This window comes from Prinia subflava, chromosome 2 (genome assembly GCF_021018805.1).
Source record: "Prinia subflava isolate CZ2003 ecotype Zambia chromosome 2, Cam_Psub_1.2, whole genome shotgun sequence".
Classification (NCBI taxonomy): domain Eukaryota; kingdom Metazoa; phylum Chordata; class Aves; order Passeriformes; family Cisticolidae; genus Prinia; species Prinia subflava.
The window spans coordinates 90,320,871-90,333,497 of NC_086248.1; the positions used below are offsets into that span (position 1 = coordinate 90,320,871).

Sequence of the window (12,627 nt, forward strand, 5' to 3'; positions counted from 1 at the left end):
TAATAATGTAAATGTATCTTGTCAATGCAGGCATAGTGAGATTTTGGGTTAGAGCCTAAAGTAAGTTTATGCCATGGTTTTAGGTATGAAGAAATTCCAGTTCCCTTGGAAGAATTACCAGTCACTGTATCTTTGCATGTTCTGAATGTGAAGTCCTGTGCATACTTGCAGAGATACTGAGACACATATTTGGGCAGCACAGCTAATTCTTAAGCTTTATATTTTCTTTCCTATTACAAATGATCTTTGGGCAATTGGAAAAATGTGATTTTTCAGAATATTCTTGGATATTTACTATTTTGCATAGGAAACCTGAGTGAGCTGAGAGACAGAGGAAGCAGCCAGCTGCTTTGGCATCGGCCCAGTAAATCAGATTCTTATTGCTGTGGACTAAATACCTATGTGCCAGTATAAATTTGTCATCTCTGTCTTTTGCTTTCACAAGGGTTAAACTGTACAAATTCTGCCTCTCTTTGTGACTGTCCAAGGTAGACAGTGTGCTTTCTGGAGCATGGACACATTATTATTGTCAGGTAATTATGTAGTTTGTACACACCAGAACAGAGAAAACCAGCTTGAGGTTTAAGATAAAATTGCTGCTGTAAAGAGGACATTACTTTTTCTCTGAAGGGGGAGAAAGTGTGAAAACAATGGGCGTGATGGATACCATACCTTCATTCTGGTTTTGATTTGGTGAAAGAACAAATCTTGGATGATTTTAGTTAAGAGGAATTAATATGCCACAAGCTTCATGCAGTTTAGATACTTATTGACTGTGTAACATATAAATTACTAACTTGTAACCTCATTAATTAAAAGTATCTTCTCAGCTTTTCCATGTTTTTTCCCACATTTTTCCTGTTTTGTTCTGCGTGTGTGTTCCCACCTCAAGTTTGAATTCTGGTTTTAACCAAAAGGTCAAAGGAGCTGCTTGAGTGCTGCTCATTCCTTTCCAGGGTCTGTTCCTGCTCTTTTTTCCCTATGAACTGTTTACTTTTAAGCTTTTCATTTTAAGAAGTTTTTCTCATACTTGACAGTATTTTGAAGAGTAAGGAAAATACAGAATGAGAAAGCTTTTTTCAGTGATGTGGCACGTTATTTAGTGTATCTGTTTCCTGAATGGATTTTTTTTTTTGTCTTTGTGGGGATTTGAGTTTTTCTTTTCACGGAATCACAGAAAATGGGTGGTGTTGGAAGGGATCCCTGGAGGTCATAAAGTCCAACTTGCTGGCTGAAGCAGCGTCCTCTGGAGCATGTTACTCAGGATTTCTCGTATCTGTAGATCTAAACTGTTGTAGAACAAAGGCATGGAGCCTCTTAGGTGGCTTGCTTCTCAAGCAAAGTGTGGCAGGTGCTGCTGGAGTGTCTCAAGCTAAATACCTGCCTGACCAGAATACCTGTGAAGTATAGGTTATACATGGTGGTATGCAAGTTAAAGGCCTGCATTGGCTTTTACTTGCCAGACTGATCATGCAGGTCTGAGAGATTAGAAACCCAAAGAAACAAAAGCTTAACATTTCTTTTTTTCAGGTAAAAAAAAAAAAAATTAGAAATTTTCAGAAAACGCTTTGTTTCCTCAAAAGTAAGCAGATTAATTTTGTTACCATTAGACATTTACAACTCTTGAGTTCTGTAGCTGTTACTGAAAACATTGATGTACAGAAATCTCAAAGAGCATGTATTCATTTGGAGTTTGATTTCTGTTGCAGTTCCCAGAGTGTGGTTTCTTTGGCATGTATGACAAAATTCTCCTGTTCCGCCATGACCTGAACTCAGATAATATTTTGCAACGAATTACATCAGCAGAAGAGATACATGAGGGAGATCTTGTTGAGGTTGTACTGTCTGGTAGGTATTATTGTAACAGTGGAACAACTCCTTATTCAGTAGATTAAAAGAATATAGGACTTCATGGAGCATTATTTTCATGCCTGCCTTGAGCTTTTTCACTTAAGTCTCATATACTTTGGGGTAGAGCTTTCCAAGAAAGTCCAAGTGTCACTGACGCTTAAGAACTCAGTTTTGAATTTTTTCATTGTTCTGTTTTAATCTTCTTCAGGTTTATTATTATAAATAAATGTGAATTGTACAAATGGGAATTTGTAAGTATAATAATATCACGTTTTAATTTTTATAATTGTTTAAGGTGGAATGCAGGTAGGATTCAGAATTTGTTCTTCCAACTGGTGTAGATTTTCTTTTGCTGATATCTTTTTGTTCTGTAGCTTTTGCTATTGATGGCTTGTGCTGTCATAAGACTTCATATAAATATTGTTGGTGAATCCTGCCTACTGTAGGCAGCCTCTTATGAGTTACTGTAGTTCTTAAAAACAGTTTCTTTAAACAATATACTCCTTAGAATGGTGATTATTAACCAATAATGACTACAAAATAACCCTAGCCTGGACTGTCATTGTATGTGTTTTAGCAATAATTTGTCAACTTCAATAAAAGTCAGCTGTACTTAAACTACAAATAAAAGCTGGATTAGTAGTGAGCAATTTTTTAAGTCTTTGAGGCTAAAGTGGCAAACTGAGGCTACATATTAGGAAGAGATCTCTTGACTGTCATCAGCTTAGATTTGGTCAATAAAGTATGAATTTGATAGCTGTAAGGCTGAGTCCCTGGCTGCATTTCAGGGCATGTATAAGATGTTCAGTAATTGATCATCTTATTTTGAGCTTTTCATTGCTTCTGGTGAATAGCACATTTGGAAAATTTGTTGTGTGTCTCTTGGCAATCTCTGACAGTTTCCTTACAGACAGACAGACCACCCGAAACTGAGGCATTTTGAAGACATCTCTTCCAGTAGGATTTTTAAGAGTATTCAGGAGATTTTTAGGAGTAAATCTCTTTCAGTAGGATTTTTAAAATAAAAATCTGAATAGGAAGTGTTAGTATGTATCTGATCAAAAAATAGTAGCCATCAGGACATGGCAATGCTTAAGGCTTTTTTTTTTCCTCAAACAAACAGGACAAAAGTAATTTAAATACATCTTTGCTTGTTTAAGGAAAAGAATATTTCATTGTTCTGTGAAAACTTTATCCACAGTTCTGTTTTGATACACCAAGTTTAATCTAATAAGCTTTTACCGCAAAAGTCCTTTAGAAGATAAAAATCTATCTTGTAGAACTGTCTCTTTTTGAAAATTTTGGAGGTTACAAAACAGCTTGAAAATTAAGTTGCTCTTTCAAGCGTTCACTGCTTTTAGCAAAGTTTGTTGTACCTGCCTTCAACTTAGTGAGGTTTTCAACAGAGTGATTCATACTGTTACTTAGTTGGGGCCATTAGCCTACAGAGTTCAATGGATATTTTTCCTCAGTAAAAATGTTTACTGAAAGCTATGTAGTCTCCTAAATGTGTATTTTAATGGCATACAGTTAAATGCTGATTTCTAAATAGCTTTTTAGCATTCTTTAAATTAGCCATTTTTAAAACATGTTCTTTCCATAAATTCTTGTTGATCCTGTGGCAAGAGCCATAACTTACTGCAATTTTTTAAAAGCTTTGGCTACAGTTGAAGATTTCCAGATTCGTCCTCATGCACTTTATGTGCATTCCTACAAGGCTCCTACTTTTTGTGACTACTGCGGAGAGATGCTTTGGGGTTTGGTACGACAAGGATTAAAATGTGAAGGTAAGCCTGTGATATTTAGTGTATTATTTGTGTGTGTGTATCTATATAAGACGAGGAAGAACAGGCTGCGTTGTGTTTGGTGTATTAGCAAGTGATAAATACAGTATTTCATAGCTGGAAGGGTTTGTGCATTGGAAGACCCAAGTTCTGATCTTGGCGTTAATGCAAACTGTCCGTGACCTTGGACTAATGACTTAAGAAGTGTTGTTGTTTACCACTTTGAAAAAAATAGCTAGCTTACAACCTTGTGTTCTTTGTACAAGGAACACAAAGTTTGGAGAGATTCCCAAAGGGGAATCCCTTTCCTTATGGCTCTCATCCAGCTGGCTGTGCAGCACTCTGCAGCCTGCTGTCAGGTACTGACGCTGCCTTCTCACTGAGTTCTTCTTGGTTCTTGTGCTCCAAAGGGAGGGAGTGATGAAAGCCTCCTGGTGGTGGGAGATCAGCTGCTTCCAAGTCTTAGACCTTGTTACTGGAGCTGGGCTTGCTGGAGAAAAAGCTGTTTCTGTGAATTCCATCAAGAACACTAAAACAAGAGAATTCGACACAACAGCCTTTTCTGCCTTTACCATTTTCCTGGCTCATCTTTTTAAAACTGCTATATCAAAATATTAGTACTGTTTTTGTTACTTTGAATGTTGGGAGGTTTTTTGAATAAACAAACTCCTCTTCCAGGTTGTGGGTTAAACTACCATAAGCGATGTGCCTTCAAGATTCCAAACAACTGCAGTGGAGTGAGAAAGAGGCGCCTGTCCAACGTGTCTTTACCAGGAGCAGGGCTTTCAGTTCCAAGACCAGCACAAGCTGAACACACATCCTCTGCCTCTGAAGAAGTATGTAATGTGAAAGGAGAAACAATTTCTGTTTTAAATTCTTTAATCTGTGGAGAGCTAGGTAGTGTTTTAAGCGGCTCATGATGAGTATGTGGGAGTCAAGCTTAACCATTATGATTTGTTTTAGTGAATTTTAAAATATGGTGACTCTTAGACTGTGACACTTACTGCTTATTATTACCGTGAGAGGTGAAACAGGAAATAAATTGAGTTTTATATATAATTCTGTTATTAGCCTTTCTCTCATGGATATATGAAATCTTGACAACTTCGGCTTCAGAATTATAAAACATCTTGCCTTCTTAATAATACAGATTCATTCTATAATTATTGCATCAGCATAGATTAGTTACTTGGCCAAAGCAGTACAAATTGTAAGCTTTAATACTGTGGAAGAGTGTTCCTGATCTGCTGTTAAGCTTTTCACAGAGTTAATCCAAAAAACCCCAGATAAAATCCATCACTCAAGAAGAGTGTAGGGGATGAAGGGCTTACAGTAAAAACAGACATCCACAGTAGTTCCTTGTTATGATGATTGCTGAGAGGCTATTAATTACATAACAAATATCAATTATATCCCAGTTATATTGGGATCATAAGACAGGACAGGCAGTGATTAGATTCATTTGTTTGTGCCTTAATCTTTTCTAATCATGTTACCTTACACTATAAATATTCTTACCACAGTTTAAATTACAAATCATATAGTCTAGACCAAGACTAGAACATTATTTCTTTAGCTAGAAGCTATAAAAAGCCTAGTCTTGAGTAAGGAAAAATATTTATTTTAATGTTTATGACTGTTAGTAAGATTTATTCAGTGAACATAGAATCATAACCATTTATCACAGAATTTAACTTTATGATTTCGATGTGCATGTTTAGTACCTTTTTGATACCTCTTCATTTTACTCAATGCCTTTTCTGGTTTAATTGCTGAAGTTTTTCTTTTAATTTCATTTCAAAGAATTGTTTTGAGGCGGTTTAATTTTCAAAGTAGTTTTTCAATTTTGTAAGTATTTTTGCCTAATTTAGTAAGCTAATCCAGCATGCTGTGCCTTGCTTTTAAAAAATGATAATTTGAGGTGGTGATTGGAATTTGGTTTGCCTGCCCTCCAGTGTTTTCCATTTTACCCTCTGTACTGAGGTTTGTATGTGCTGTCTGAACCTTGTCAGGTTTTTAAAAAAATAAACGTCATGAGTGAATTTCTAGCATTTTATCCTCCGTGGAAATAAAGGTTCATACATAACTTCCTGCTTTCTGTAAGGCTTTTCCATCTGGTGTTTTCATGGTTTTGTTTTACAATACCAGAATATCCTCTTAAAACTTCTTGGCCAGGTTGCTTTCTTGTCTGGTCACTTCTGGAGCCAACACCTCCCTTACAGCCCCACTGACATTTTTTTTCATCCACCAGCAGCCCCAACCCTTCCCAGCAGGGCTGACACCCATCCCCAGGCTGTGTTCATACTGGGAGGTGCCCCAGCCTAGGTGCAGTGCCAGCACTTGGCCTTGTTGAGCCACATAAGTTTCACATGGACCCTCTTCTCAAGCTCATCCAGGTCCTGCTGATAGCATCGTGTCCCTCCCGGTGCCAGCTGCAGCACTCAGCTGGGTGACGTCCACAAACCTGCTGAGGGTGCGCTCGCTCCCATGTCTGTCATTGGTGAAGGCATTTAATGGCTCTGGTCCCAGTATCAATCCTGAGGGACACCATTTGTCACTGATGTCTATCAGGACATTGACCACGACCCTCTGGATCCTGCCAATTTCTTATTCTCCTGATAGTCTGCCCATTGAATCCTTCTCTCCACTTTAGAGTGAAGGATGTTGTGGTGGCCATGTCAAAGGCTTTACAGAATTCCAGATAAATGACATCTGTAGCCATTTGCTTTTCCACTGATGGAGCCACTCCATCATGGAAGGCCACTGGCTGTCCTGAATCACTTTCCTGTCCTTCACATGCTTTAGCATAGCTAGTAGGATCTCTGTGATCTTTACAGGCCCAGAAGGGAGGCTGAAAGATCAGTGGTTCCCAGGGTTGTCCATCCTGTCCTTTTTAAAAATGGGTGCGGTTTTTGCCTTTTTCCAGTTCACCTGAATGCTGTGACTTTTCAAAGCAGTCATGGCAGTAGAACTGTTTTGGTGCAAATTATGTGTTCCTTCTTTATTGCAGCGTTGCTGCCCAGAGCCCAGTAAGAGGATTCCCTCTTGGAGTGGCCGCCCCATCTGGATGGATAAGATGGTGCTTTGCAGAGTGAAGGTCCCCCACACCTTTGCTGTTCACTCTTACACTCGTCCCACCATCTGCCAGTACTGCAAACGGCTCCTTAAGGGCCTTTTTCGCCAAGGAATGCAGTGTAAAGGTAAACATTTAATTTTCTGCTGTAAATTTCAGTAAAGGTCTTGTATTTAAAACTAATTGCAGCTTAGGTGGCTGTTTACTGCAAAATAAGGAAGTGCAACTTTTGAAAAATTACATAATTTTCAGAAGATCACTGCAGCTCTCACTTTCGTTGTAGTAAAGCTGTGCATTGTACATTTTTCTGAAAAATATTTGTGTAAATTGAAAACACTCTAATTCTAGAAGGATAATTATGAATTAATAAAAATGGGAAATGCTTCCTTTTGTTCAATATCTGTATTATAGACTGACCACTAAAGAATCTGTGAATTTTCATTGTATTATTCTAGTACAGAATACTGATTATTATCTTTTAGAGGTAGGTGCATGTGCTGAACTTGCATGGTTTTTATGTAGCATATGTAAACGTGCATGGCTTCAGTTCTCAGGCTCTTCCATGTGGTTCCTAGGGCATAACTAGTGTGATCTCCTTCTGGCTTTTTATTACTAGTTAGTGCAGATCTGTCAGCTTTGTTGCAGGAAACAAAAGTCTAGTGATGAATCATAAACATTAATATGGAATTTCCATTTCTCTCACGTGAGTTTGTCTAGTGGGAGTATCAAAGGTCAGCTTTTGGAGAGGTCATTTAATACATTTTCAGTTTGCTTTATTAGTGGAGAGAAAAAATTGTAAACTTACAGCTGTGTTAACTTTTTTTTGACTAGTAATACTGCTGCCTCATGTAAGTGAGGAAGTAGTTTTATCTTTCATTTCTGTTGTTACTTGCAGTCTGTTTGAAGTCTGCGTCCTGAACTTGTTTTGACACTTTTTCCAGTCAGTGTGTCTCTTGGATACACATGATACAAAAATAATGAAGCCTGGAAAAGATGCCTTGTGGTTTTAGTGTGTGGATGCTGCTGGTCATATACAATTGCTGTGACTGTACCCAGCTGAACAAATGGGGCTACCACATCAGTGTCAGGGAATTGAATGACACTGGAGAAAAAGATTATTTACATGCATACTGTAAGCTTTTATGCATGGAAAACAAGCCTAGAGAAATGCTATGTATATATGCAGGACAGAAATAAGTGTCTTGTTAGGCCTCTATTTGTGCAGTAAGATCCTTTACTTATTTTTAATATATCAGGAATTGATATCAAGCAGTTAAAATATTTTCATACTGCCTTCTCCTACAGATTCTTAAGGTTTCTCACCGACTTCCATGTGCACATTCACAAAGCTTGGGGTCTTCTAGTAGTTTTATGTTTCTGACTACCCATAAGAGCCCTGGATTTCTTGATTTAATTCGGGTTACTATTTGGGCTCTGAGGATGATGTTTGAGATGCTAAGGCTTTGTTTGTGGTGATAAATTAAATGTGCCCAGAAACATTCCTGGACACTGAGGTCAGCTGGGACAGAATGACCCATGTTCATGAACAAGTTTTCTCAGCATCCCAGCCTGGGTGGCTCTGTGCAGACTGGCTGCTTGGAGCAGTTTCATAGGATGCTCTGGTTTATGAGTTAGTCCTTGGAACTGTTTGGGATTATGCTAATGCTGCAGACCAAAAGCCTGCTAGGGGATATTTGTAGCTATTTACTAGACTAGAGAATTGCATTGCAGTATCCAAGAATGTTTCTGAATGTAGTTGAATTTATTAGGATAGACTCAGTCTTCCAGTTTCCTGACAGGATTTGAAATGTCTTTGTTTCTTCCAGCCTCTTTTAAAGTAGTGAAGTAATTGTATTCCATAATATGGACTGAAGCCACAGCTGTAAAAAAGACTGTTCATGGGTCTCCTAGGATGCATCCTTTTAGGCAGTCAGAAGCTGAGCAGTATTGTATTCTGCTCCAGAACTTGACTCCTCTGCTACTAAAAATGGAGAGATAATGGTTTTTCTCTTGACTGGGCTTAAAAGAAAAACAGACTGAGCTTGCTTTGGATAGCAAAAAGAGGCTAAATTATCAGTATGGAAACCGTTCTGGGGGCAGTAGGAACTTTTGAAATTTGTGGTGTTGATGGAGTTGAAAATCACAGGGATGCTACTAATAAAGGAAATTCCTGTTAATACCAGTCATGTTGCATGCTGGACTTTGTTCAGTAGGCTGCGTGTGATACCTCGGATGCAGAAATGGCACACATCCAGGTGAGATTCCAGCTCCACACCAGGCCAAATCTGGACATAACATTATTCTGTCTGCCCTGTGTCAGCAAGAAATGGAGCTTGAGCAGTCAGGCAAATCTGAATGAATGAGAGAGCTGTACTTGGGATTTACCACAGAACATATTTGCTCTGATGGAGTTGTGTGATCGCAGAGGCCTCTGATGTCTGCAAGTCTCAGTTGGCAGGTGGGGAAAAATGTTAGAGATGAGATAGTTAAATCATATAGCAATGGAAAAAAGGATGTGGAATAAATGAAAGAATGGGAGAAATGACATCATGAAGGAAAAAATAGCTGCAGAAAAAGCTACAGAAGTAGCAAACCATTTTGGAAGGGGAAGTACTGACATAATGAATAGTGGTGGGACAAATCACCATGTGACATAAGGACAAGGTTGTTAATTTCCTCCTGGAGGTGACCTCATTGGTGCTGTCTTCAGTTACATGCAAATGTGTGAATCTGAATTGAAGTTTGTGTTGGAAGAAGTGAATGATAAATGTTAGTGTCTGGGTGGGAATGAGGTTCTGGTATCATGGGCTTATTTATCTGCTATTTTAGATTGCAGATTCAACTGCCACAAACGCTGTGCACCTAAAGTACCTCGAGACTGTCTTGGCGAGGTTATTTTCAATGGAGGTAAGATGAGAAACATGCTTTCAAGTAGTGAGAGATCTTTTGAAGCTGAATAAGATGTGCTAGTATTTAGTTCTCTCATCTCTGAATATTTGACATCTTTTTATATATCTTGCTGGTCATTTCATAGAGGTCAGCGAAAATTAAAAAGATTCACTGTAAAACTTAGACTCTGGTAGCTTAAATTTCACCTAATCAGTCTTGACAAGTTCACTATGCTTTGCTTGGGATTGCTCAATAGAAGTGAAAAATCCAGAAGCCACCCCAATGTACAAAATTTGAAGATTTGTTGTTATCAGTCTGCTCATTGTTCACCATGAATTATATACTTAAAAATATTAATATCTGAAGACACGTACCATTTTTTACGACTTTCTCATATCCATGATTTTTACTGGCCAGAGTTAGCTGATGTGTTTGAGATAAAAGAGAAAGGAGAAGAAGCTCAAGCCAAACCCAAACAAGAAACTCCACTCTAATTTCTGGAAACCTCAACGAAGCAGGCCTGCTTTCTGAGCAGACCTTGCAGAAGTGAAAGAGGAGTGTGCGGAACACTTTGTGGAAGAATGTTTAGGGTATTTTTATAAGTGTTAGACCACTGTTAAGCTGATGAAATATGGGATAGATGAGCAGGTAGGGATTAAAAACTGATTGAATGGGTGGGCCTAGAGAGTGGCTATCAATGGCAAGTAACATGGTGCACCCCAGGGGCCAGCAAAGGGTCCAGTCCTGTTCAGCATCTTTGTTAATGATCTTGATGGGGCAGAGTGTACCCTCAGCAGGTTTGCAGGTGTCTGGGAGGACTGGCTGATACAACAGAGGGTTTGTGCTGCTATCCAGAGGGACTTCAACAGACTGGAGAAATGAACTCCGGGGGTTGTTGGACCAGGTGATGTTTAAAAATCTCCTCCAACTTCATCCATTCTGTGGTTGTGTTGCCTTGTCACATTTTTTAGTGAAACAAAATTGGTGACATGGAGCAGATTGCATCAAACTGTAGAACTTGATTCAGAGGCTTGGGCAGCAGCTGTGTTAGCCAAGTGGGTCTGTTGCCATTGCCCAATACATCCCATGCCAGCTTTCTCCAGCTCCCAGGCTCTTTCCTGGATCTCGAGGTTGGTGGCTGTGAGCAGCAATGTGCAACATGAACAACGTAGTTTTACTGCCCTTGTGGTGCTAAGGTGCTAAAGGCCACGTAGTTTGGGATCTACGGTTTCGTGTAATTCTTCTGAAGGTGTAAGGAGAAATTTATTCTTTGTTCTTACTCCCACTCTTAATTGAACTCACCCTAGGTAAAAAACACACAACCCCCCACAAACCAGCAAACAAAAAAACAACCATAAAAAGGCTACAGATGAAGATATTTTTACGTCTTAATTCTGAGTTTTCCACAGTACCAGTTGTACAGCTTTTGAAAACACTATCTTTCTGCCTGCAGAAAATCAGAGTTAAATAAAATCTGATCTGATTGTCTCTTTTCCTGCAATTCCACCCCCTCCCCCCCATCCCCAGCCCCTTCCTCCCACTTTTCTTTCTTACTTTTCTTATTATGGACTACAAGGGCAGAGCTGGTTTTCTGATAATGGAGAATTTCATTTGCACCAGAATAATTCTCTGGGTCATCTCTAGCCATGGAAAGGTTACTTTGTTCTGATTACTTGTGGAACAGAATTACTTAATGAGATTTAGGTTTAGACTTCAAGCTTTTCATTCTGTTTCTTTCAGTATGGTTCGTGTTTTAGTTGGGTCTCTCTTGCCTTGGCATTTAGCAAAATGAAATTGATAATGTTCATTAGCATACTCTGCATCTCATAGCAAAAATGGGAAGATTTTGTATATCGTGATTGTAGTCTGATGTTTATTTCCGTAAGTGTGAACTGGCCAAAAAAAAAAAAGTAGGTTTTGGAGGATTTTATTTATGTGTTTTTTTTTTTTTTTAGTTATGTGTTTGAAATAATATCTGACTTGGGTTGTTTCCAGAACCTGCTAGCCCAGGCCAAGACTTGGATATGCCAATGGAAGTTGATAGCAGTGAAATGAACAGTGATGGCAGTCGAGTTCTAGATGATGCTGAAGAGCCCTCTCCTCCAGAGGACAAAATCTTTTTTATGGATCCATCTGACCTCGATGCAGACAAAGATGAGGAAGCTGTCAAAACAATCAGGTAAGTTATAGGATGGATTTCTTTACTCAGGATATATGTTGCTCAATATCGTGAGCAAAACGTTTCCAATTAGCCCAGTTTTACTGCTGAAAATGTATTTTTCCTTTGTGTGGGGTTTCTTTTTTTTTTAGTTTGAAAATACTTTGTGAAGTTCTCCTGTCTCAAGAAAATCTCAAACATAGATTAAAAATAGACTAAAAGAGTATAGCCTCTTCTAATTGGAAAAAGTGTTATGCTGTGACAATTATTGAAGAAATACCAGATTATCAAAGCAGGATAAAACTTACGGCTTAACAAGGCTAATGCATGGTTAAGGTCTCTGTGACTTGAACCTAATTTAGTTACTGTTATACATGTGTGGATTTAAAAGGCATTAGTTGGGATATTTTAATATTGTCATCATAGTCTATGCATGTTATGCAATAGTTTGCTTTATTTATCTTGAAAGTGATTTTTTTCTGAAGTCTTTCATCCAATAACTATTAACATAGTTCCTTAGATTAAATTTGATCTTTTTATTTCTCTATCATTCTGATTAGAGTCATCCTGATTTTCTTAGTCATTCTTAATAAGATAAGTGCAGTTGTATTCGGTCAGACTAAACATCCCTAGAACTCAGGGTTTAACAGCAAATTTGTGAGGGAGATTTCAGTGATTTACAGCTCAAGGATTTCCTGAGTGGGAAGCAACATCTACCTCTTAAGTGGGATTTTTCCATTTATTTCTAATCAGATTTGAAGCAATTCAGGTTTTGGGCATGACAGCATCCTGTAGCCAATTCTGTAGTGTAAGAGCATGCCAAGTTAAAGCGCCCTTACATTTTTTGTTTTGAAACTACCTCACGATGTGTG

The 12,627-nt window shown here is 38.4% G+C and overlaps 2 protein-coding genes across 3 annotated transcripts in view; one reads left to right on the forward strand and one right to left on the reverse strand.

Moving 5' to 3' along the window:
• The window catches only part of DPY30 (dpy-30 histone methyltransferase complex regulatory subunit), a 128,734-nt gene that overhangs the window by 101,717 nt on the left and 14,390 nt on the right, over window positions 1-12,627 (reverse strand). The window lies entirely within an intron of this gene.
• PRKD3 (protein kinase D3) overlaps window positions 1-12,627 on the forward strand; it is a 43,234-nt gene that overhangs the window by 11,479 nt on the left and 19,128 nt on the right. For both annotated transcript variants that reach the window (XM_063390991.1, XM_063390992.1), the window contains exons 3-8: window positions 1,710-1,848; window positions 3,507-3,638; window positions 4,314-4,471; window positions 6,646-6,835; window positions 9,538-9,615; window positions 11,593-11,776. In XM_063390991.1, coding sequence (XP_063247061.1) covers window positions 1,710-1,848; window positions 3,507-3,638; window positions 4,314-4,471; window positions 6,646-6,835; window positions 9,538-9,615; window positions 11,593-11,776 — 881 coding nt within the window. The remainder of the gene's footprint in view (window positions 1-1,709; window positions 1,849-3,506; window positions 3,639-4,313; window positions 4,472-6,645; window positions 6,836-9,537; window positions 9,616-11,592; window positions 11,777-12,627) is intronic.